This window comes from Tiliqua scincoides, chromosome 1 (assembly GCF_035046505.1).
Source record: "Tiliqua scincoides isolate rTilSci1 chromosome 1, rTilSci1.hap2, whole genome shotgun sequence".
NCBI lineage: Eukaryota > Metazoa > Chordata > Lepidosauria > Squamata > Scincidae > Tiliqua > Tiliqua scincoides.
In genome coordinates this window covers 280042642-280067289 of record NC_089821.1, presented here as the reverse complement: position 1 = coordinate 280067289, position 24648 = coordinate 280042642, and the positions used below count along the sequence as shown (strand labels likewise).

At 46.5% G+C, this 24648-nt stretch overlaps 2 protein-coding genes across 4 annotated transcripts in view; one reads left to right on the top strand and one right to left on the bottom strand.

The window, feature by feature from the left end:
- The window catches only part of PTK2B (protein tyrosine kinase 2 beta), an 80145-nt gene extending 75277 nt beyond the window's left edge, over positions 1-4868 (top strand). For all 3 annotated transcript variants that reach the window (XM_066626716.1, XM_066626715.1, XM_066626717.1), the window contains 2 exons: positions 760-840; positions 3393-4868. In XM_066626716.1, coding sequence (XP_066482813.1) covers positions 760-840; positions 3393-3608 — 297 coding nt within the window. In that variant the 3' untranslated portion in view covers positions 3609-4868. The remainder of the gene's footprint in view (positions 1-759; positions 841-3392) is intronic.
- A 3173-nt stretch (positions 4869-8041) lies between these two features.
- On the bottom strand, positions 8042-23957 carry CHRNA2 (cholinergic receptor nicotinic alpha 2 subunit). Its single transcript, XM_066611984.1, has 4 exons — positions 23844-23957; positions 20895-21004; positions 9735-10824; positions 8042-8167 (listed from the first exon to the last, which is right to left on the bottom strand). The coding sequence occupies exons 2-4, from the start codon at positions 20927-20929 to the stop codon at positions 8042-8044; spliced, it is 1251 nt and encodes a 416-aa protein (XP_066468081.1). The 5' UTR covers positions 20930-21004; positions 23844-23957.
- Positions 23958-24648: the final 691 nt, after the last annotated feature.

Genomic DNA, 24648 nt, shown 5'->3' with positions numbered 1-24648 from the left:
GAAGTAAGGAACTGCTGCTGTCTTTTACAGGGACAGTTCAAATGTGTCCAGGAGCCCCAGACTTCCAGGTTGGATGGTAGTGCTCAAGGAGCATTGCAAAGAGAGGAATAATCTGCTTGTTGCTCTAGCAAGCAAGAAGCAGATCTTTATGGCTTCCATTGGTGGCAGCTTGGAGAGAGGCAGCAGCACAGCAGATTAGTGTGTGGATTACCTCAAATCCACTGCCCCCTCAAAGCCCTCACAATCTGCTGCTGATGCAACCTTCATCAGGTGGCCTCATGGACGAGCCAGCTATGGTTGTGAGGGAAGAGCCAGTGGAATGGGAGATCCTGCAGAGGCAGCACCAAATTCTGAGGATGAGCAATTACTGTACTGCTCAGTGTTGGCTGAACTGGGAGGATGGGCAAGACAAGACAGATGAACCCACGCAGTGAAGGAGGCCTTGCTGAGTTCAGTCAGCCACAGGGCCAGGCTGGCATATCCTGAGGTAGCTTCAGACCAAGGGAGGAGGGGACGTCCTAGTATTGGGAATGGTTGCCAGGCTGCCTGTGCTTGGCCATGTTGTGAAGGGTCAAGAAGAGTCCTGGAATGAATGTCCCCATGAAGCTTCAGTATGCCATATAAACCTCATGACAATGTACTGGCCACTGTCTCTCAGAAGGTGCCTCTTTTCCTTGAGAGTTCTGGGGCTAAATGGATCCGACTTGTTAAGGCCAATTTGGAAATCTTAACATCACCCATTGCTTTTTCTCTGGGCAGGACGTGGGGCTCTCTCTTCGGAAGCTCATTGGGAGTGTGGATGCTGTCCTTCCAGCTCTTCCCCCTTCTTCGCGCACTGAGGTGGGTCACACAGAATTTCCTCTTCTTGGCAGTGGGGTTCTTTGAATTTAAGGCAGCCTCAGAAAAGCCTCCTCGTGTCCTCCTCATGGCAGTATGTGGTGGCCCACTGAGGGTATTTGAAACTGTTTCCTTGGAGGAGTCCATGTAGAAAAAACCAGTTCCATTTATATCATTCATGTGGGTTTGGGGAGTCAGTGCTGGCTTTGCATGCAGAAGGTCCCAGGCTCCATTGCCAGCAATGGCATTCCTAGGGAGGATGGGGGGCATCAAAAGCCCCTGGATGCTACACTGAAGGGGTGGCAAAATCACTCCCCCCACCCAGTTGTGTCCCCCCATTGCTAGTGTTGTCACCCACCCATCTCCACTTTAAAAAGTAATGGTGGAGGGTGGGGGCCCTTGGAGCAGCACAGAAAAGCTCAGAGGGTGCTCGCAATCGCAGCCACCTTCAAAGCCTTTCCACATCACTCCAAGGGCTGCCCCCCTCCTCAGCTATTTTTTTTAGAAGCAGAGGAAGGAGGAAAGGCAACTGGGAAAGATTCTGAGATGCTGCAATTGTGCAGCCACTCTGAGTCTTTCTGAAACTCCCACCCAGCCTCCTCCCTTTTAAACAGGGGAAGGAGAGGGTGGGCCTGAGGAGGAGGGACAGCCTCTCCTCAGGACCACCCCTTCCTTCCCTTTTTAAAGAAGAGGTTGGGCAGGAGTTTCAAAAAGGCTCAGAGTGGCTGTGCGATTGCAGCCATCTCTGAGCCTTTCTGAAAGGTCCAGCCAGCTTCCTCCTCTTTAAATCGGGGAAGGAGAGGTGGGCCTGAGGAGAAGCTGCCCTTCCTCCTTAGGACTACTCCTTCCTTGCCCTATTTAAAGAGGAGGAGGCTGGGTGGGAGTTTCAGAAAGGCTTAGAGTGGCTGTGCGATTGCAGCCACATCAGAGCCTTTCCTAGCCACCTGCCCTCCTTCTTCCCCCTTTACAAAAGGGAAGGTATAGAGTGATGCGGAACTGTACCGAAAACAGTTGAGAGCTTGCAAACATTCTCAGTGTGGTTTGGGAAGTAATCATGGTGATGTGATGATATCACTGTGATTATTTCTTTGTGAGGGGGTGGCATTTGTTCCCCCCAGTGGCACAGTTGCCAGGACTGCCAGTGATTGCCAGTGAGAAGGATGTCAGGGAGCAGAGCTGGGGCCTTAGAGAGTCATTGCCACTGCAGACATAAAAACATAAGAGTCCTGCTGGATCAGGCCAAAGGCCCACCTAGTCCATCTTCCTGTATCTCACAGTGGCCCACCAGATACCTCAGAGAGCACACAAGACAACAAGAAACCTGTATCATGTTGCCACTCCCTTGCACCTGGCATTCTGAGGTAGCCCACTTCTAAACCAGGAAGTTGCATGCACCCATCACAGTTTATAACCTGTGATGAACTTTTCCTCCATACATCTGTCCAATCCCCTTTTCAAGACTTCTAGCCCAGGTGCCATCACTACATTCTGTGGCAAAGAGTTCACAGTAGTCTGACCCAGGACTTGCCTGCTTCAGGTCCATGCTTGTCGTCCAGGAAGTTCCACATTCAGGCATCAGTAGCATCTCCTCTTGGAAAGATCTCAGGTGGCAAGGATGAGAATGGCCCACCTCCACCCCCAATACCCTAAGGATGTGCTGCTACTCAGCGTAGAAAGTGCTGGGCTGTCAGTTTTGACAAATGGGCTGACTCTGGATGAAGCAGCTTCACACTTTCATTCATGAGCAGGAGGAGGTTGAGAGCTGCACAGGAATCTCTTCTCTCCTGCAAAACTGAACTCCCTCTAGAGCTCACTCTGTTCCCCCAGAGATAAAAAGTCCCATATCGCTTCTATTATTAGTACATATCACTTCTAATATTATTATTATTATTATTATTATTATTATTATTATTATTAATTAACAGTATTTATATACCGCTTTTCAACAAAAAGTTCATAAAGCGGTTTACAGAGAAAAATCAAATAATTAATGGCTCCCTGTCCCAATAGGGCTCACAATCTAAAAAGATGCAAAAGAACATCAGCAGGCAGCCACTAGAAAAGACACTGCTGGGGTGAGGAGGGCCAGTTACTCTCCCCCTGCTAAAAAAAGAGGAGCACCCACTTGAAAAAGTGCCTCTTACTCAGTTAGCAGAGGTTCTGGCCTCTGAGCGGCCTACTTGGAGGCAGGCTGTGCAGCATGGCCTTTCCCAGTTTGAAGAGACACTTGGCCAACAGTCTGAGGCAAAGAAGGAAGGCCCATAGCCAGGGAGACAGACCAGGGACAGACTGCACTTGCTCCCAGTGTGGAAGGGATTGTCACTCCCGAATTGGCCTTTTCAGCCACACTAGACGCTGTTCCAGAACCACCTTTCAGAGCGCGATACCATAGTCTTTCGAGACTGAAGGTTGCCAACAACAACAATATAGATCAAAGTTTCACTGGTTCAGTTGCTTGGAGGAGAGGCCTCAAAATGTCCTACTAAAAGAAGGCAAGCCAGCCTCAGTGGGCCCTCTGAACTGACCTGCAGCCTTTGTGTGTCTCTCGTGGACAGATTGAGGGCACCCAGAAGCTCCTCAACAAGGACCTTGCAGAGCTGATCAACAAGATGCGTTTGGCGCAGCAGAATGCTGTCACCTCGCTGAGTGAAGAGTGCAAGCGGCAGATGCTGGCAGCTTCCCACACGCTGGCCGTGGATGCAAAGAACCTGCTGGATGCTGTGGACCAAGCAAAGCTGCGAGCCAACCTAGTCAGGGTTTCTTTTGAGTGATGGAGAGGGCTGGCCTTTCTATATATACCCCCCTCCAACTTCACTGCCCCGCCTCCCACCTCACCACCAAATGCTTGTGTCTTTGATTTTGTCCCGTCTGTCTTCTGAGAGCAGAGGAGGAGACTCCTGAGAAGCCATGCTCAGGCAGGGAAGGGACTGTCTTCCAGTGCCCCATAGGCCATGCTGCTAAGGGGGGTGGTGGGCTTGGAAAGACTCCCCATCCTGTGGGGAGATGTGAAGGCGAATTGTTGGACTCTGAGCCTGCGCCCCAGCCCCTGAAGATGGCTCCTGTGCGTTCTGCTTCCTTTGAGGGCACAGGTGGCCGCCTTGGGCATCAGGCTCACTGGTGAAAAGGACTAAGGAAGGGATGAGTGAAGCCCACTCTGTTCTGAGAGAAGCCAGAGGATGGTGAATCATTGCTCCTGGGTTGCCCCAGGGCCTAGCCTTGGGAGAGGGGGTCTGGCTGGGCCATCCTGCAGTCATTCCTACAGGGACCAGGGCTCCTTGGAAGAGAGAGACTGTTTACGTCTACTTTGTACATTGTATAGAAAAATATATAAATATATATTTAATGGCCACATCTGAACTGTGTGTGCAACTCCCGTCCTTACTTTTCCCTCACCCACTCCCCAGAATTCTTTTTAATTTGGGGTGAAGCCGAACCACTCTGGAAAATGGATCTCTGTGTAAATGAAGCTGCTCTGAAATGGATGCAGAAAACCACATTCCACCTCTGAAATTTCAAATTCAGACTCATGCAGATGACTGAGGGGAGGTGGGAAACAAACAGTGCCCCCCTCTCTCAACAGGCACATCTAGATGAAAAAACGTATCTAGATTATAGGCTTAGAAAAGAATTTTTTAAAAATAAGCTTTGAGTTTCCTGGCAGGGCTTTGAAATTGAATTTGTCTCGCAACTTGGAACTCCCTTTTAATAGCCAAAACTGAAGTCTCACCGAAAGCACCCAGGGTATGAAGGATGAAAAGCCATTCACGTGTTTGCAAATCCCACTCTACTGAATGTGGGGATATTATTTTCTTCTGAGGTTCCAGAGCCTTGTGTTTTTTTTGTGCCTAAGGAACAGGTGAGTGGATTGCTCTCCTTTTCTCAGGCCCACGGCAGTCAGCTTGGCTGATCCAAGCTTCTTTGTAATATTATCTTGTGTGTTATGGAAGCCACTGTTTGATATGTTGTTTTTGAACTGAAAATTGTACGATTTGAGGGCTTTTGCCACTCGTCTTAATAAAGCTGTTATTTTGCCTGAGATAAATGAGATACAAAATTCTGTGGTTGACTTCCTGTTCCTTTGTGAAGAGTTAAAGAGCTGCTGGACAAAATCTTGTTATCTAATGACCTGATGTGGGCCCACTGCTCTGTGGCCGAACACATGCTTTGCCTGCCGAAGTTCCCAGGTTCAATGTTTGTCATTGCCCAGGGGAGGAAAATCTTGGTGATCAGGACTCAGACACCCTCTGCTGAAGGCTTAGAGAGTCACTGTGGGTCAGAGGCCTGGGCAGATGGACCTGGGGCCCACTCAGGATAAAGAATCAGCTGCATGTGCTCACCTCGGGCACAATCCTAACCCACTTTCCAGCACCAACATAAGGGCAATGCAGCTCCAAGGTAAGGGAACAAACATTCCCTTACTCTGAGGAGGTCTCCTTGAGTGCCACCCAACTGCAGGATGACCCACACATCCCATTGGCACAGCTATGCCAGTGCTAGAAAGTTGGTTAGGATTTGGGCCTTAAGGTCAAGAGCTGAGCCTGAACCCCATCACCTGGCTGCAGGGCCAGCTTTAAGCCAATTGGATCAAATGCTCCCAAGTGGAGCAAATTTACCCCAAATCTTTGCCTCCTTCCACCAACCTGGTGCCACTTCAAGATGCAATGGTCTATTTCCTGCTTACTTGAGTGAGAAGCAGATAGTTCCCCTCCTTACTGTGTTCCTTGTGCAATGCAGTGGAAGTGTGGGACTTCTGGTTTTCATAGCAGTGCACAAGGAGCACGGCAAGGGTGTCAGGACATTGGGTAGCGCAGAGGCAGCAGACCTGAAGACATCAGGCAGTGTTCCAGATTGCGACACCCCGCTTATACTGTATTTACGTGGATACTTTCCTGCTAGTCTGCTTCTGTGTTTCCATCCTCTGGGACTAAAAGAGTCGCCCTCATCAGCAGCTGAGAAGACCAGAGGTGCTTGCATGGAGAGCCCTTTGCTTATCATGGGGCTTGAGTCCAGGCTCATCTCCAACCAAAAGAATCAGGCAATAGATGATGGAGAAAGGCCTGCCACTATCTGATATCCTGCAGGGGCACCACTAGTTGGAATAGGCCACAGTGAGCTAGAGTGGGCAGTGGCTGGACTAGAAAAAGGCACCTTCAAAGGAGGTGGGATTGCTGAAGATGCTTGTCTGACACAGCTGCAGATGGGAGTGGGCCAGGGCCAACAGGCAGGTGGCCAGTTACTGACTGTCACCCTGCTTTATTCCCCCTTCCTTCCAGGAGTGGTAGCATTCTTGGCTTCCCAGGTACGCCCTTATCCAGGCACTTGCCACATTTGGACCTGCTGAGCTTTAGCAAAGTGGCTGAACCACATGCCTTCAAACCATGCCTTGAGATGTGATCCGCCAGGCACATGTTGCCCTGGCCTGCCTCTTCTGGTACCAAGCAAGCCCCTTTGGTCACAGCAGAATTTCCCCTCCCTCTCTGTCAGAGGAGACCAAGTAGCACATCCTTGTGAATGAGAAAGGAAAGGATGAACCTGTTGATGGAGGGCAGTTACACCAGTTCCCCTTGTGTAATGCATCATCCTGGAGTTTATAGTCACTACAAGGGGGTAAAGAAGAGCCATTCCCCAGGCGCACCTGAGAATGAAGAATTGAATGCGGTCAAGCAGATGAAACAACAAAGCTGTTACTATGGGAGCTCAGGTGCCATTACTCCAGAGGGAGGGAGCTTCGGAGGAATGAGACTCCAAGTACTACATGGTTACAGAAAGGGTGCCCTACAAGCCTGATTTTTTAAAAAAAAGTTTATTCTTTCTCCCAATTGCACTGCAGTGAACAGGTAGATTCTTCACAAACCATGTCTGTGCCGCTCAGTGATCTCACTATTTCATCTTTGTCCAACACTTACACATCCTCAGGCAAGGAGGCAGGTCATATGATCATTGGTGAACTGCTGAGGATGACAGACTGAGGGGGGGGAAGAGACGGCATAGTAAAAAAGCAGTCCCCACAAGGAGCCAGAGAGTGATTGTCCTCCCTCCTCCACGCCAAGACATTCATGGAAATCGGAATTTTTTTTCCCCGTCCACTTTAGAGTGTTCATGTTTTCAGTCTTTGAAATGTCTGTCTGCTTTTTGGAATCTTTTTGGCATCCTATGACTAAGAGCTGCATGCATTACACCTGCGCATACATACATAGGTTTAGAGTTTGGTACCTGGAAAAGAATTTGGCCTTCTGAAAATCCTGATTGTTTTTATCATTGTAAAAAATCCCTTGCAGCCCCCTAGGGCTAGAGACAGATAAAGTTACTGATAAAGACTTGAAATGATATTGTTGGTGGCATATGGCTGAAACCATATGGCTGGTGGGAGGCACTAGAAGAGGAGCTTGGTGTTCAGGTGGGAGGAGCCTATAAGCATCATTCTTTCTTGGAAAACTCAGAGCAGCTGACCTGGGATGGCCAGTGCTTTCCCCTGGGACTTTTCTTGTCCACACCCACCAAGTATCAACACCAGAGTTAGTAGAGTGCCAGATGCCCATCAGAGCTCATCCCATGTGGTTCAGTTCCAGAACTGGCACCAATTAGGCACAGCCTGGTTCAATAGTCTCTATACTGAGGAACAAAGAGAAGTCTTGACTATGCAGGGCTATGCAAATGAAGGAGTGGGAGCAGACAGATTCTCAGTGATTGAAGTCACTAGGAGGCAGGGAGAAGATTGAGCTGATAGTCCAAGAGCATCCGCTACTGTACACTCCATGGATGCTTGCAGTTCACACAGCATTCCTCTCTCTCTCAGACACACACACACACATACACAGTCTATCATAGGCATTTTGCTTAGTGCTGACATGCAGCAGCCGTCAGCAATGGTTTCCTCTGCAAGCCAAGGCCTTTTGCCAGTATGCAAAATGCCCCCTCCCCCATGCCCTGAAGAACCATTGTAGCAAGCTTTCAGGCCTACACATGGTCTCTGAACAATGGCAGATGAGGCTGATTTGGGGGGAAAGGCCAAGTCCCCAGGACTCTGGCTAGTTTGTGGGGGGGGGGGGGAGAAATAAAAACAGGTCCTGAGAGCCAAACAAGAATCCACCTCAACTTCAGCCTGGATGGCCACCACTTTGCGGTTCTGCCCACAGGGTGAAGAAGAGATTTTCTGAACTTGGAGGCCACTGGGTGGGTGCCCTCTCCCCCAAGAGCCCAGCCTCTAGATCATGCCTGCCAGGAAAGGGGGGAGGAAAAGGCCAATCGTCCCCAGCAAGCAGACGATGATGAACGTCCAGAGGAAGAGCCGGTCAACCACCATGGCAACGTACTTCCAGTCTTCTTTCACCTGCAAAGATGGGAAAAATCAGGGGCTGGTCTCTTTGGCCCCCTACTTACTGGACATGTGTTTGGCAGGCACCAGGGGCAGTCCACCACTATGGAACCCAAGAAGCTCTCTCGCTTTCTGCTTTTAGGCAGGCCCTGAACACTCTTTTATTTAGACAGGCATTTGCCATCACTCTGGTTTTGAGCCACTTTTTCACTGCTTGGCTCTCTTTTTGATGGATATTTTTCTTTCTAATCTCTGCCCACCCCACTTTCCTTATGTTATAGAAAGTGGGGCACAATCCCTCATCCATAGTTCTTCCAATGGGCCTCTCTTCCCCTGCCTGTTTTGGGACACCTCTGCAGCATCTTAACTCTTCCATCACTGCAGCTGCCACTACATCCCCTAAAGTCTGCCTGCTGGCTCCATACTGCCCTTAGAATTGCCTCATAAGTCTCACCTTCTGCCTTCCTCCTCCTCCATTTGATCATCTCCTTAGGAGGGCCTGTTGGGTCATGAAGGGCCTGTTAAGAAGGCCTGTTAAGAAGGCTCTCGGAAAGGAGGGTGGGAAAAGACTCCACCTGCAACTTTGGGCATCATCTGCCAGTTCTGGGAAGACAATGCTGGGCCTGACAAGCTGCCTCCATCTGTGGGATCACCTCCACACATACAAATCTGCCCACCGCTGGAGAACTTGGGGTATGCTCACTTGCAGGACCTTTTGCCCTCTGAGGCGCATCTGGGGTGACCACAAGAGGGCTTTCTCCCTGTGGAACTCCCTGCTGTGGGAGGTGTGACCAGCTTCCTCCTCACTGGCATGTGGATGCCAAGTGCAGTCCCCTGCCTGTCTCTGAGGAGAGGTTTTGTGCTTTCTCAGCCTATGTCTGACTGACTGCTGTAATGTCATTTGTTTTACTGTTATATTGTACTGTGTATGAGCTATGTTGGAAATCCAATGGAATAGCAAAATATAAAGCTTTGAAAGTGGTGGTGGATAGACCTGACTCAGTATAAGGCAGCATCAGAGTTTATCGGAACTGCCTGCACGGTCTGGCCAGGGCCCTGTTTCCAACAGCAGCCAGCCAGCTTCTGAAGAAGCTCATAAGCAAAGTATGACAGTGATGACCACCCCCAGTTCATGGCCTCCCAGCTCCCCTGCCTTACTTCTTCTCCCACACAAGATCTTCTTCTGTTAGCCTCCTCTGTCTTCTTCTCCTGTGCCCTCTCCCAATCTTGCCCCTTTAGGTTCCTTTTAAAAGATTGGACAAGGATGGGCCCATTGACAGCTCACAGCACAAGCCAATGCTTGTCTACTCAGAAGTAAGACACATTAAATTCAATGGAACTTACTCCTAGGAAAATGTGCATAGAATTGCATCTGCAATTGAACTTCCAAGGGCTTAGGTAGTCAACCTGTGTGTGCCAACCAGAGGCTCAGAACCTGCAAGGGAGGTGCCACTGCCATGTGAATTTCTAGAGGTGTCTGGCTGGTCACTGTGGAGAGGACCATTGACCAAGATCATGGTGGGCTGGCCTCAGTCCAGTTGGATTCAGTCAGGTTCTTACATTCGCAAAGACACCAACTCACCGAGAAGTCTGCATCCTCAGCCCGCAAGTGGTTTGCAATGTAGTGTACACCTTCCAGGGCCTTCAAGATGCTTGGAGAGAGCTGCAACCCCTGTTCAGATGATGCTAAACTCTCTGTTTTGGTGGCTGGGCGCTGCACCAGTTCCACAAACCCCCTTCCTAGGTGACGGGCACAAGTGTAGCGGTACTGGAGGCAGTGGCGATGACAAGCGCCTTGGAGGGGCAGGCGGCCAGCATGCCTCCTCTCTTCATTGCCATCCTCTTCTTCATCCCATTTGTCATCAACATCTGTCTCCAGCCAGCATCGTGATGTACTGAGATTGGCAGGGGGCATGTCATACTGCCCAATCACCTCCTCGCTGGCCACTCTCAGTCCTGGTGCCAGCACTGGGGGACGCTTCATGAAGAGCCAGCGGGGAATGAAATCTAGGAAGACAGTGTGGACCCATCGGGGCATCTTGTGGGTGCTGGGTGACCGGTGGTGCACGTTGAGGACGAAGACAGTGATGACAATGGAGAGAGTGACAAAGATCATGGTGAACAGCAAATACTCACCAATCAGGGGGATGACCAGGGAGGTAGATGGGATGATCTCAGTGATGAGGAGGAGGAAGACTGTGAGGGATAGGAGAACTGAGATGCAGAGGGTAATCTTCTCACCACAGTCAGAGGGCAGGTAGAACACCAGCACGGTCAAGCAGGAGATGAGGAGGCAGGGGATGATTAGGTTGATGGTGTAGAAGAGAGGCAAGCGGCGGATCACAAAGCTGTAAGTGATGTCAGGGTAGATCTCAGTACAGCAGTCATACTTTTTGGTGTTGTAGGTGCCCACTGCATTGATGATGGCCCACTCGCCACTCTCCCAGTAGTCCTTTAGGTCCACGTGACGCTCCATACTCTCCAGGTCAATCTTAGCCTTGTCATAAGTCCATGAGCCAAACTTCATTTTGCAGTTCTGCTGGTCAAAGGGGAAGAAGGTCACATCAATGCTGCAGGAGCTCTTGTAAATGGCTGGGGGCACCCATTTCACACTGCCATTAGAGAAGAGGTGGGCCTTGGTCATGTGTGTCACTGCAAACTCCCCATCAGCACTGAAAGGAAGAGCAAGGAGGGGCAGGCATTAAAAGGAGGAGACTATAGAGCAGCCGGTAAAAAACAACCACAAGACTTCCTGTCATGCCCAACCACCTTCCTGTCAGGACCAGATCATAAGTGGACAAGAGAAGATTCCCTCGCCACCCAAGCACCTGAGTCAAATGCCAATCCCTCCCTCAGGATGGTGCCTCACATTGGGGAGTTTCCGATTCCCTGCCAAAGCCGACCTCCAGCACCAGGCTCAGGTGCCTCTGATGCCCCCTTCCTGCTCCCCACTTTCCCTTTGCTAGATCAGTAACTAAATGCAGAAGAAACCTGGGTAGTTTGTATCCACTGACCATGAAATGGTCATCTGAGGGGGACAGATACACGTATCCTTGAGGGCAGAGAGACGAAGGCAACATTACAGAGGGAAGCCAAAAGGTCAGGCGATGCAAAAGAGAGCAGTGGGGGTGTCTCAGCACTCTGTAGAGCACAAATGAAGACCCCTGAACTATGGCCCACATGGGTTAAACTAGTTTCAGTTTCAATTTATTTGCTTAAAACCATAGGTCGTCGCAATACATTAAAAGAAGAAGAACAACAAAATATATAACAATGACCAATAAAAACACTCATCCTTAAGATTTATGGAGTTTCGCACGGATCTTTTTTGCAGCTTTGGCAAACTTTGCTACTTGATAAGTGATAGTAACATCTGTACCCGCAAGCAAACTACATAGCTGAGCAGGCAAGGGTCTATCATGCAATAATCTAAGTATACCAGCAAGAAATTGATTCCTAGGATGTTCATACAAGGGACAATTAAATAAATAGTGAAAGATATCATCAATAACCCCTAGTCCACATAGACAAACTCTTTGATAAAAAGGGGTATTATTATATTTCCCCTCCAACCAGGCCGATGGCATACATTGAAAGCGAAGAGCCGTAAATGCTTTTCGTAACGGAGCAGCAGTTAAATTTATAAAATAATTTTCCAAACCAAAAGATGTTTTATAAACATGAAACCAAAATGCAGATGACATTTGGGGAATAATACATAAATCCATCCTCTTAGAATAAAGGCTAATTTTTTCTTTGAGCAACTTCTTGATTTCATTAGTAATAAGAGTAGGAAGGGACTCTACATTGAGTCCATATTCATCCATTATAGGTCTAACCAAATTTGCCCAAGACTCTTGTGCAGGATTTTGAAGTTGCTCTAAAAAACATTTCTTTGGAAGGCGGGAATCATTCATGGAGTTCAATTTTAACCAGTACCTAATGAGTGCAATATGACAGCTAGCTTCAATTGAAATCAATCCCACCTCAGCTCTTAAATATACAATTGGCGTTGCACGGGGAACAGATAAAAGAGATCGTATAAAAAAATTCTGGGCCAATTCCAAAATAGTGGACTTTGTGTATCCCCAGACCTCAGCCCCATAGGTTATTTGAGGAATTATTTTTTTGGCAAACACCTCAACAGCTGGAGCAACTAAACTTCCCCCATGAACTCTAGTAAATTGAAGTAAAGATTGAGTAGAATGAGTTGCTTTCAAATTAACTGCATTAAAATGGTACTTCCATGAGAGTTGAGCACTAAAATGGAGACCAAGATAACTAAAAACACCAAGCTGTTCTATAGGTTTTCCATCAAGGTTCCATCTATGAGTTTTTCTGTTCCTCCCAAAAACTACAACTTTAGTTTTGGCATAATTAATAGCCAAATATTCTCTTGTGCAAAACTGACTCAATTTGAGCAAAAGCCTCCGCATACCCACAAGAGTGGTAGAAATCATTGCAATATCATCAGCATATAAAAGAGTTGATAGCTTAACATCCCAAATTGAAGGTGGAAAAAAATCTGGGCCACTCAATTCCTTCACAATATCATTAATATAAAAATTAAAAAGAAAGGGAGCCAACAGGCATCCCTGCCGAACAACTCTGTCTACAGGAATTGCCTCAGAAAGCAACCCATTCGCCCCTAATCTGACTCTAAGACTGGTGTTTGAATGAAGCATCTGGATTAAAAACAACAATCTTCTATCAATATTAGTCACAGCCAATTTTTGCCACAAATGGTCTCTATTAATAAGATCAAAGGCCGTGCTAAAATCCACAAAAGTGACATAAATCTTCTTTTTACCCAACTGGGAGTACTTTTGAATCAAATGATGGAGTACAAAGCATTGGTCTATAGTGGATTTCCCCTTTTGAAACCCAGCCTGTTCTTCTGCAATTATTGAATTCTCAGCGGCCCAATGCTCTAGTTTACTCAATAAATATTTAGAATACAATTTGGAAATTATACTAAGAAGACTAATAGGCCTAAAATGCTTTGGATCAGCCTTAGAGCCTTTTTTATGGATAGGGACAATAACACTAACTTGCCACCCCTGTGGTATTTTCCCAGACTGGTTTATATAAGAAAACAACTTAGCAAGAACTGCGCTCCACCAATTAATGTTTGACTTAAACAATTCACCGGGAAGCATATCCTCCCCTGGCGCTTTGTTATTTGGCAAGGAAATGATCAGATTTTTTACTTCGTCCAAGGTGACTGGATCCCACTCAGGGAAGGATGAAAAAAGGTGACAATTTAAACCCAAAGACAAACGTGGGCTATTCCCATAGGAAGAGGAACTGAAGAGCGATGTAAAATGGGTATGCCATTGTGTAGAAGTTATTTGATTATCTAGGGCTCCAGAATATCTCTTCATTCCCCTTGACACTATTGTCCAGAACCTGGCCGAATTTCTTTCCAGAGCTGCCAAACCAAGCTCTAGCCAAGTTTTCCTTATATACTCTTCCTTTTTCATCCGTATCAAATTTTTATACTCTCTACGCAGTTGGACAAAAGAAGAAAAATTTTCCCGTGAATCCTCTTGTCTCATTCTCCTTATTGCCCCAGCCAAGATACGTTTTTGGGCAGCACATTGAGCATCAAACCATCCACCATAAGACTGAATTTCTGTATGGACGGGCTTAGAAGTGACTACAAAAGGTTTAATTTCTTGAACAATTTTTCCAAAAGCTTCCAAGGGATCTGGAGAAAAAAGAACCTGACCTCTTAAAGATAATAATCTAGAGGACAATAAAACAGAAGTTATTTTTTCTTGTAAATTTCCAGTCCAACGCAGCCTTCTCTCTCCCTGTGCTACTAAGTTTTCTTCAAATAGTTTCTTTTCCGAGACTTTACTAATAGGCAGGGAGAGAAATAACTGTATTGGCATATGATCACTTTCAGGTCTAATAAGTACCTTAAAACTTTTGAAATAGGATAACATCGAGTGAGAAACTATCATATAATCTATCACACTTTTACCCCTTGGCCCAAAAAACGTATACAAGCCCGAATCTGGATCTAAATCTGTTCCATTACAAATATAAAGCTGATATTTGTAAATAAGACTAAAAAGAAGGTGTCCAGCTCTATTTATCCCTGAATCCCTTGAAATCCTAGTGGGAAGATAAGTTAGATCTTCAGCTGAAAGGCCCAATTTTGCACCCATAACATAATTGTTTTCCCCTATTCTGGAGTTCAAGTCTCCTGCCAACAAAATTAAAGGATCATTATGCTGGTCAAACAAATTGGAGAGAACCAAATCTAATTCAGAAAATAATAAATTACCATCACACCTTAAGATCTCTGGAGGGCAATACATATTCAACAGGAAAAGATTAAAACCTACAGGCCAAGAAACCTGTAAAGTTAAAATGTTGGAACTAATGCCTATATTCAACTCTACAAAAGTTGGATTTCCATCAACTGAAATTAAAGTAGCCAAGCCCCCCCCTTGGTCGTCCTCTTGATTCCGATTTTGCAGCAGGGTGGAAACATACTGCAGAACCAGGGAGAGAAGGGAAGGCAGATGAGGAAACCCAGGTTTCTTGGAGAAAAATAATTTCAAAGTGAGAACAAAAGTCTTTAAAATCTTTCTCTGACAATTTAGAGCACCAACCAGCAATATTCCATGAAATGACTCTAATGGAGGATCTATAAGAATATGGAGGGGAAGACAGTCAATGCTGATCATTCCTTTCTGTAACCTCACATATATGAGAAGCCAAACTTATTTCAGTAAGCTTAGAATCTTGCTTCTTACTATTTATCAATAGCTCCTTCCAGAGCATTCCCACTTTCTGCACCGTGTTTTGTTGTTCCTGATGAGGTAGAGCTCTGAAAGCCTCCAGTGCCTCCCTAGTCAGCTTGTCCTCATCCACATCCAGTTGAAGCAACAGGTCCATAAGCTGAGCGCTTGAATCACAGCTGCAAGAACCAGATTTTACAGGTGGCCTCATTGTTTGTAAGGAGACATAGGACAGATCTTGGGAGGCTTTATCAAAGATTGAAGGCTCTTCGGAGCTGGGCAAAGACCTTAAAGAGTGTTCCTTAGTGTATTCTTTGTCTGCCCCCTCAGTTGCAGACTGTGGCTTATATGGTGAGAGAAGCAAGTCTGGGGCAAGGAGAGCTGTTATATTATCAAAGTGAGGATCTGCTGCCATCAGCAGACCTGGACGATTAGTTGTTATCTCTGTTTCTCCCACTTTGGATATTAAAGGGAGACTGGGGCTCCCCTGCAGCTCTCCAAAGCATATTTCCTTTGCCATAGGATCTTGGACCATATTAGCAGCTTCTATAACAGAGTTTGACAGCTTTTTGGAAGGTGGACTCAGACCTATAGAGATATCAGACTCCATCAGCTCACTCACCTCACTTATGGGCAGGAGGTCTGGTCTAGAGGGTAGAGCCTCCATTTGCCTGAAGATTAACATCCACAAGGTCGCCAGTTCGAGGCCACCGGCACCGTGCGACCTTGAAGCAGCTGACAAGCTGCAGCTGAGCTGTTCCATCTGCTCGGAGTGTGGGAGGATGGAGGCCAGAATGTTAAAACCAGATCGGAGTGTAACACCTTGAATGTGGTGGTTCTTGAAAGAGAGAACCTTCTTTCAATTTGTAAAAATCCCTGCGTGGATTTAATAAGCCTGCCTGTGTAAACCGCCTTGAATAAAGTCTTGAATAAAGACCAAGAAAGGCGGTATATAAATACTGTATATTATTATTATTATTATTATTATTATTATTATTATTATTATTATTATTATTATTATTATTATTATTATCATCATCATCTCAGATACCAGATCTTTTCCTTCATGCCTGCGATTAGGTTGTCTGCTTTGTTCCAAGAGACTATCAAGTCTTATCTTCAGATCCACCAATTCATCAAGCCCATGTGCTTGATATCTGATCTTCTCAATAACTTGTCTTGCAGGTGAAATACCATGGAGATCTGGATTACATGTTGTTGGCATATCTGACTTCCCAGATATAAAGTTAACACCAGCACTTTTAGCTTTTTTCCTAATTAATGATCTGGTGCCTAGCTCTTTAAAGACACGCTGAGGGAAGATATCAAATCTTCTGAGCCACTGTGCTGAATGAAATAACCGCAGAGGCACTCTTGCTGAACCGAAAACAAGAAAAAGTCTTTTGTACGTTAACTGGGAGGGTAAAAAATGAAAATGCTTTATGTCCGAAGGGACAACCTGGTGGTTCAAAAGTTGGGAGAGGGACAAAAGCATTGTTTCTTTAGATTTCCAAAGATGGGCATCTCTTCTGGGGAAGTGGATTAATATCTGATTATTTTGGAATATTTGCTGCACTTTTCTTTGTTCTTCATGTTGTGCTCTACTACAGCCTGTTGTCTCTGATATGGAGGAGGATGATTTAATGGCATCCCTGGCAGCATTAATTACCGGGGATTGAAACCTGGCAGCATTCAAAGTTAGCTGAGCTGGATTCTGAATTAAGGCTTCTAATTGCCCTTCTATTTTGTTTAGGCGACCTAATATCACTAGCAGTGTCTCTGCAGATATAAAGCAGATTTCTCCCAATTGTTGAAAAGTACAACCAGAGGCAGGCTGCCTTATCTGGACGCCATTAGACTTATGCTTCTGTCTGGGGGAAGATTGTTTTCCAGCTCTTCCAGTTTTCCCCCTCACTTCAGTTGGACACAAATTGATATTAGGAACCCCTATTACTGAGTCATCTATAGATTCCACAGGTTCAGTTGCCAGGGCAGTGAGACTGTTGTTTATACTCACAGCACACTCGGATCCAGTGGGGGTGGAGGAGGGGAAGAAGCTTTCCATTCTCAGTTGTTTCTGTTTTCTCTTCTTCTTCAAATTTCCCCCTTCTGGGCGCTGGGTTAAACTAGACACAGCTTTAAATGTGTCAGTTTGACCCGGTTTATTTAACTTTGAGAAATGGGGGGGGGCATGCAAAACCCATGAGTACCTCCACTCTGCCACAGATCCTGTTCCAACTGTGCACCCCCTGAATGGTATTAGCAGGAACAAAAATTAAAAGCTTCCACTGGAAGCCAAGTGAAGATTTTTTTTTATTTTTTTTCTGCACAGGGTGTGCAATGAGGATAGACACTATGGCAGGGGTTAAGTGCTAAAGCCCCTCCCCCCAAAATCCTGGCTTCTCTGCTATGAAAAAAGAAAGGGGAAAAGGGCAAACAGGGCTCTTGGGCTCTTGAAGCTCTTCATCCCTTGGGCAAACTTGGGCATCTTGTCTTTTTGTTATTAATCTTGTATTGAAAGTCTTCATTATGTCCCAATCACATACAATTATAAACAAATGTAGAAAGAATAGAAAGGGAAAGATTAGGGAGGGGAAAGTGGGCAGGTACACTGTTGTCTCTCAGGTATAGGACTGGGCCACCAGTTTTATCATACTGTATTCCCTACTTTATTCTGTGAGGTCCTCCCACTTGCAGCTCTTCATCCCTCCATCTGCATTGCAAAATTCCAGAGTGTTCAAATGCACAGACCCTGCTAAGGACTTAATTTTTGCCTAGCCCACAGGTGTACACATTTGATCCCTGCTGTGTATATGCCACGTTGGGCAGAAATGGCTTAAAGTAGTTCCTCCTCTAAATACCACTAGATGGCAGCACAATGCCAGCCAATGGAAGAGAGCCCTTACTATCCTCGGTTTTGAACAAGAATTGCTTATTAAGTCCTTGTTTGTCCTGTACCATCTTGGCATTTCTGTCAAGGCCCTCTGTCTGTTGAGGAAATGGTTCCTCTTTCAAGGATTTAAAAATGGGACCTGCACAGGGATGGCCCATTCATGAGGCCAACTGAAGCAGTTGCCTCAGGCAGCAGAATGGTGGGAGCACTCATCTCTGTCCACCTACTTGCCTCCACTTCTGCCCCTCTTTCTCATGCCCTGGATTGGAAAGGGAAGAGGAGAACATAGAGGAAGAGGCACTATGACAGGGAGGAGAGTTCTGAGCTGGAACACTGGAAAGTGGGAGGAGCAGGGATCTAGAGGTTCAGGCCTATACCTGGACCATCCATTGCTTTTGTGTTTACTGTGACTGTGTAAGAAGCAGGACTGCCCAGGCTGTCATTCCAAGGCATGTGTTTTTCACTAGTTTCCTCTTGTCAAGCCACACCACATTTTAAAGAATGAACCCAAAGCAGAAGGCAGAACAAAAGACCACAGATATTGCTCAAGCCCACTTTTGGAGCACTTCTATGAAAGCAGAAGAATAAAAAACAAAACCTGTTGGAGCAGACCAAAGAGCCAACTAGCTCAGCATGCTATTTCCAACAGCGGCCAGCCAGATACGTCCAGGAAACTCAAGCAGGGCTTGAGGGCAGTAGTGCTCTCCTGTTGTCCCTAGGAGTTCATGATCTGAGGTGTAGCTTCTGAACACCTTCTTTCCAGAGCTCCCACCTGTCACTCACTATGAGGGAAAGGGAATCCCACAAAAAGGCAGGCTGATCAAGAGAAATAGTGCCAGCTCTCATGCACCCTTCCTGCTCCCCACTTTCCCTTTACTATATCAGTAAAGGGACCAGAAGTGATTGTGAGGAGCTCCAGAAAGATCTCTCCAAACTGGCAGAATGGGTAGCAAAATGGCAGATGCGTTTCAATGTAAGTAAGTGTAAAGTCAGGCACATTTGGGTAAAAAATCAAAACTTCACATATAGGCTGATGGGTTCTGAGCTGTCTGTGACAGATCAGGAGAGAGATCTTGGGGTGGTGGTGGACAGGTCGATGAAAGTGTCAACCCAATGTGCGGTGGCAATGAAGAAGGCCAATTCTATTCTTGGGATCATTAGAAAAGGTATTGAGAACAAAACGGCTAATATTATAATGCCGTTGTACAAATCAATGGTAAGGCCACACCTGGAGTTGAGTCCAGTTCTGGTCGCCACATCTCAAAAAGGACATAGTGGAAATGGAAAAGGTGCAAAAGAGAGCGACTAAGATGATTACGGGGCTGGGGCACCTTCCTTATGAGGAAAGGCTACGGCGTTTGGGCCTCTTCAGCCTAGAAAAGAGGCGCCTGAGGGGGGACATGATTGAGACATACAAAATGATGCATGGGAAGGATAAAGTGGATAGAGAGATGCTCTTTACACTCTCACAGGTGTAACCACACAGGAAGCTGGACTAGATGGGCCTATGGCCTGATCCAGTGGGGCTGTTCTTATGTTCCTAGTAACTAAATGTGGAAGAAACCTTGCTAGTTTGTATCCACTGGCACTATCTCAGGTTATAGAGAACCGAGCAGAGCAAGGCCTTCTGGGAAAAAAACCATTCCCAGAGAGCCCTAAACCTCACCACCACCCAGGAAGCCAGCATGTTGGCTGGAGTCACTCAGTAACAAAAAGTCCCTGATCACATTTTAGCTAGATGGTCCCTAGAGTGACTTACGTGCTCAAGGAATCCCCAGACCTTGTGTGGGTGTACAGGTGGGTGCTCTTCTCAGAGCTCCCAATGAATGGAACTGGCAAAGCCCACTTCCTGAGGGCTTGGGAATATGTCACTTTGATGTCATCATTACCTGTAAGATTGGAACTCACCTGATTACACCATCCCACCCACCCCTCTTGACCTAGGGTTGGACAGATTTGGATGCCCAGTTACCAAGCACATTCCAGGTCTGGAGGGGAGTGGCCATTTCAGACAAGAAGAGAAGCCAAATCCACAAACAGCACATGTTTGGAGAATCAAGGAGCTGCTAAACAGCTTGCAAAGATTGCCTCAGCAGCTTTTGAGGCTGCTGAACCAGCACTGGAATTTTTGAGGTGTTAGAAGTGCCCCCAAACAGAACAACAGACAAAGAATTTGGGGGGGGGGAGAAGAGAACAGGGCATTCATCACACTTACCCATCTGAAATTCACTTGAAGTATATGTAGGAAGGGCTAATGCATTGGTCTGCTTCCAGCAAAGCTACCTACATTCAGCAAACCAAAATAATTCCCAAGCCGACAAGGCCAGCACAGATTGTCTCTCATTTTTCAGATGAGAAGTGCAGGTGCTGAAGCCTCTTGGAAGCTGGGGACAAGATATGCTGGGGCCATATGTGAGGGCCGTTAGCCCTTGACTTTCATTGTGGCCCTGATCCGAATGACATAAGAAGCAAAAGCAAACAAGGGACTGACACTGTATTGAATGGAAGTGTCCTGCGGCCCTCGCTTAGTGGGTGAAGACACTCATCACTTTTGATGACTTCCACAAATGCTGGCCTGTATTGGAACTGGGCTAGCCCTGGTGCTAAACCTGGTGCTGGGCTAGCCCTGGCTGGGCCTCCTCAGACTAACCCACTGCATTAACTCTCCTCCCATATTATGTGCCAAGGAAGGCAAGAAATGACAGCATGCTCAGGCTAAAGAGTGTGACCCCTTATACCTCTACCTCAGCACCACTGCTGAGAGATGTGAGAGATGTGAGAGATGCTGAGAGATGATGAGAGATGCGAGAGATGAAGGAGCTGCTTGTCAGCTTGCGTGGGAGGAAACCGGAGGCCAGAATGTGATACTAGATCAAAAAAAGATCCATCTGAAATGTGGTTTTTGAAAGATAGAACCTTTCTTTGATTGTAAAAATCCCTATGGGGATTTATAAAAGCCTGCCCATGTAAACTGCCTTGAATAAAGTCTGAGGAGAAATCTGATGGCCAAGAAAGGCAGTATATAAATACATGTATTTATTATTATTATTATTATTATTATTATTATTATTATTATTATTATTATTATTATTACTTGTTATACAGCACGATGTCTGGGATCCAGATCATCTCGGAGGGCACCCGGATTGAAGTGACGTTGTCGAAATCCTCCGGGTTCCACTGCAGTTTGTAGTCATTCCACTCCTGTGGGTGAGACAAGTATTCTCAGTGGTGGTGCCTGAGGCTGCCATTTCACCCCACAAATGGACAGGGCTGGCTACCTGCTCCAGTCCTGCCATTAGAAAATTGTGTGTCTGTTTTATCAGTCCTAGAGTTTCTGTCTTTGCTTTCCTGGCAAGACTAATACTCTCTCTGTCTCTGTCTCTGTCTCTGTCTCTGTCTCTCTCTCTCTCTCTCTCTCACACACACACACACACACACACACACACACAAAACAGTGCCTACAGAAGGATCCCAATTCAAACTGGAAGCAGAGCATGAAGGATGGGGGTTTAACTTTTTGCTGCCCCAGACCAGGCATTAAAGTTGCAGTTGTCCTGGGAGGGAAGCTGCTGTGATCCAAAATAGCAGCTCTCCCAGGTCAGCTTTGGTGGTCTGACCCAACCCCTTCCATGCCACATTGCTCTCCCAGCTGATTTTTTTCTGACAATGCTTCCTGCACAAGCCTAGGCATGTCTACTCAGAAGTAAGTCCCACAGAGTTCAGAAGGACTTATTCCCAGGTAAGTGTGCATAAGATTGCCGCTTTATAGTACAAGCCTAAGCAGGTCTACTCAGAAATAAGTCTCATTGTGTTCAGTGAGGTTTACTCCCAGGAAAGTACGTACAGGATTTCAGCCTTACTCGTTTAACCTCGCCTAGTTTGATCTGAAGAACTGCATCAGAGAGGAAATTCTGACAGATGACAGCTTTTCTCAGCCTCCAAGCATTCCAGCCTGAGAAGCTGCAACCCTGCTGAAATGCGTCCTCCATTCTCCACAAAGAGGGAAGGCATTGTTGCTTTGTAAAATAGTGTTGCATTTACTATCTGATCCCCCCCCCCAAAATCAGGGCCCATCCCATCCATGATGAGGCCAGCTGAGACAATCATCTCAGGCAGCAAACTGGTAGGGGGATGCCTGCTTCTGTCAGCCCACTGATCTCCACTGCTCCTCCTCCCTCTCCTCCAACTCCCTGGATTGGAAAAGGAAGAGGGAGGTGGAACAGAAGAGGAAATGTGGAGAGCTGGAGAGTGAAGAGCCCACCAATCTCCTCCATCCAGGGCCCAGTAAAGGGGGTAATTTGTACCCGGGCCCAGGGTCAAAAAGGAGAGTCCAGAAGTTTCCTGGGATCTTGCATTTTCTGATCTCACCCAGACTTGCTGCCCACATGGGATGCTGGGGGCACTACTATGGGCAGGGTAGTGGCTGCTGCCAGGTCAAGGAATGTATACGTGACACTTCTTAACACAGTATCAAATCTGGGAGGAAACTGGCCAGCTAGAGTAGCTCTTTGGCTTGTGGATCCGCTTACCATGAAGGAGAATATAGGAGCTCAGGGACACAGCTGCGGGTCTAGAACTGCTGCAGAAGTAAGTTTTGATATGCACAGGACACTTTCCATTCCAGTGTGAGCCTAAATAAGTTGATGCTAATTTTCTGCAATGGTTTTCTATATTTAAAAGATTTTAGAGGCTGGCATCTCCCTAGATAAGAAGTGCAGAATCAGGCACACTGCCGTAGATGCCAGGGGGTCTTGTCCAGCCCTGCCTTTGCATCTACTACCACCCTCATACGGTGATGGACTATGTCCTCCTGTCCTACTTGCCTGTTTCAGCCAAACGTTTGTGGTCATCATTTGGTTCTTTTCATCCTTGGTTGGCAGAGAATGCAGGAGAGAGAAGAACAGCTGGATTGAAATGGGAACACGCAATTCCTACAGTGACATTCAGCCTTTTCAGAGATAGATAAGACAATCTGGTGAAGAATTCAGTCCATAGAGATTTATTCCCAAAGCAAGGTCATGGAAAGGTTTTTTAGGAGCAATGAATAATCCATAAACACAGCTAACAGCTCAAGACATTCAAACTCTGCAATTAAAATAATGTCAGCAACAGCAGACTAGTTAAATCATAAAATGGCAGAACATTGAGCGTTAAAAGCCTGTCTAAATGCTTAATTGTATTCAAGGTGTTGTTTGCCCATGTGCAGGGAGAGATATCCTACATATCCCCTTTCCTGGCCTTGATCCACCTTCCTGGGTCCACTCAGACTTGTGCCAGCAAAGTAGCTGGCTCAGATCCAAACAGATCCAGCAAGGCAAGGAAGACGTAACCCTGGGCAAGGGAACAAATATTCCCATACGTGGAGGAGATCTCCAGGACTGCCTATCCGTGCAGGATGCAATATGTGCTTCAATGGCACAGATGGAGGGGATGTAGGTAGGACTGGGTTGTTAGCTGTGTTCCACCTCCTAGAATACACCTTTGCACACAAAACTGACAAGTCAAGCCTATGCATGTCTACTCAGAAGTAGGATTTCAGCCTTAACCTTACAAGAGGCAGAGTTCCTGCAGCAGAAGAGCTATGGTGCCAGATTCTGACTGCCAGGAGCTCTTTCCTGAGACCACCACTTCCCAGCACCTTACAGCTGGTGGCACTTTTCATAATGTCCCAAAGGAAGCGTGCCCCTGGGTGCTTATCTTGACTGCAGCCCATCTTGGTTTCTCTGTTCATATATGTCTATGCAACCATGTGCATGTTCTTGTGCATGTAAAATATAATAGGCCATGCGGCTGCATTGACATCACAAAGCCAGTTCAGAGCAAGGGAGATCACTGCTGCCTTGCCATCACTCTGAAGAGTCAACACCTTCTACTATGTTCACAGTGTCCCTCCCTTCCCCAATCATTGAAGAAGAGAATTTTTGGCAGATGCTGCAAATGTTTGCAAAAGGTATACACACACACACATACACACTTTAGCTTAGCCTTGGGGTAGGTGGCAGTACTAGCAGAGTGATCAGGTGCTGCTTGGTATACATACCACATCAATCAGCTGAGCAATGGATAACCCAAACCTGACAATGACGACATCAGAGGTATTGGGAACTGGCCTGGACCACTTGTTGTAGGCATTGAACAGGTACTTGAAGAGCCGTTCCTCAGCCTGCGTATGCGTCCGACATTGGACAGAGGCTGAAGCAAAAGGAGAATGTCAGGAGCAGATACGCTAGACTTAGCCAGCATCAGATACGACAATCTATTGCATGTTAGGTAACAAATGCCACCAAGTGCTGACTCAGCAATTTTTATGTGTACATTGGTGTGCTGCGAATGATCTGGATGCATGCCACGGGAGTTTGGAGCACAGCGGTTGAAAATCCCTGAAAAACTCTTGTGGGTTATGTGGCTCTGTTTCTAGGCCAACTGACCGTAGTAACAAATGGTCTGTCTTGGATCTCTGCTGGCTAACGATGACAAAGTGACCAAGACCATGAGAGGCCAGTGTACCATGAGATGCAAAGTGTTGAAAACCGCTGTGCTAACTGCATGCTGACAGTTCAGTGCAATCCAAAATCAAAATTAACTACAAGGATCAAATGTCGAACTCAGCCAAATATTTAAACTGCACCAGACCGCACTGGATTAACTATTATGCATAATTAGCTGTGGAGAGTTCAAAGCACTTCACCTACATACTGATAGATGCATTATCATGAAACAATGTTGGTTCACTGGCCAATGGAGGAAATACATACATGCCCACAAAGATAAGGAAAAACTGGATGGCACAGGCCTGCAGATTAAGATTGACAGGGAACCAGTTAAGAACCATCTAACTGGCCTAA

What these genes read in the sequence shown, in the direction of transcription:
- CHRNA2 (XM_066611984.1), bottom strand. Translation starts at nt 20,929, where the DNA reads ATGATCTGGATCCCAGACATCGTGCTGTATAACAA. An exon ending in GACATCGTGCTGTATAACAA is followed by an intron (nt 10,825 to 20,894) that starts GTAATAATAATA and finishes TCTTCCTTTCAG; the next exon opens with TGCTGATGGGGAGTTTGCAG. An exon ending in CTGAGGATGCAGACTTCTCG is followed by an intron (nt 8,168 to 9,734) that starts GTGAGTTGGTGT and finishes CCATCTTTGCAG; the next exon opens with GTGAAAGAAGACTGGAAGTA.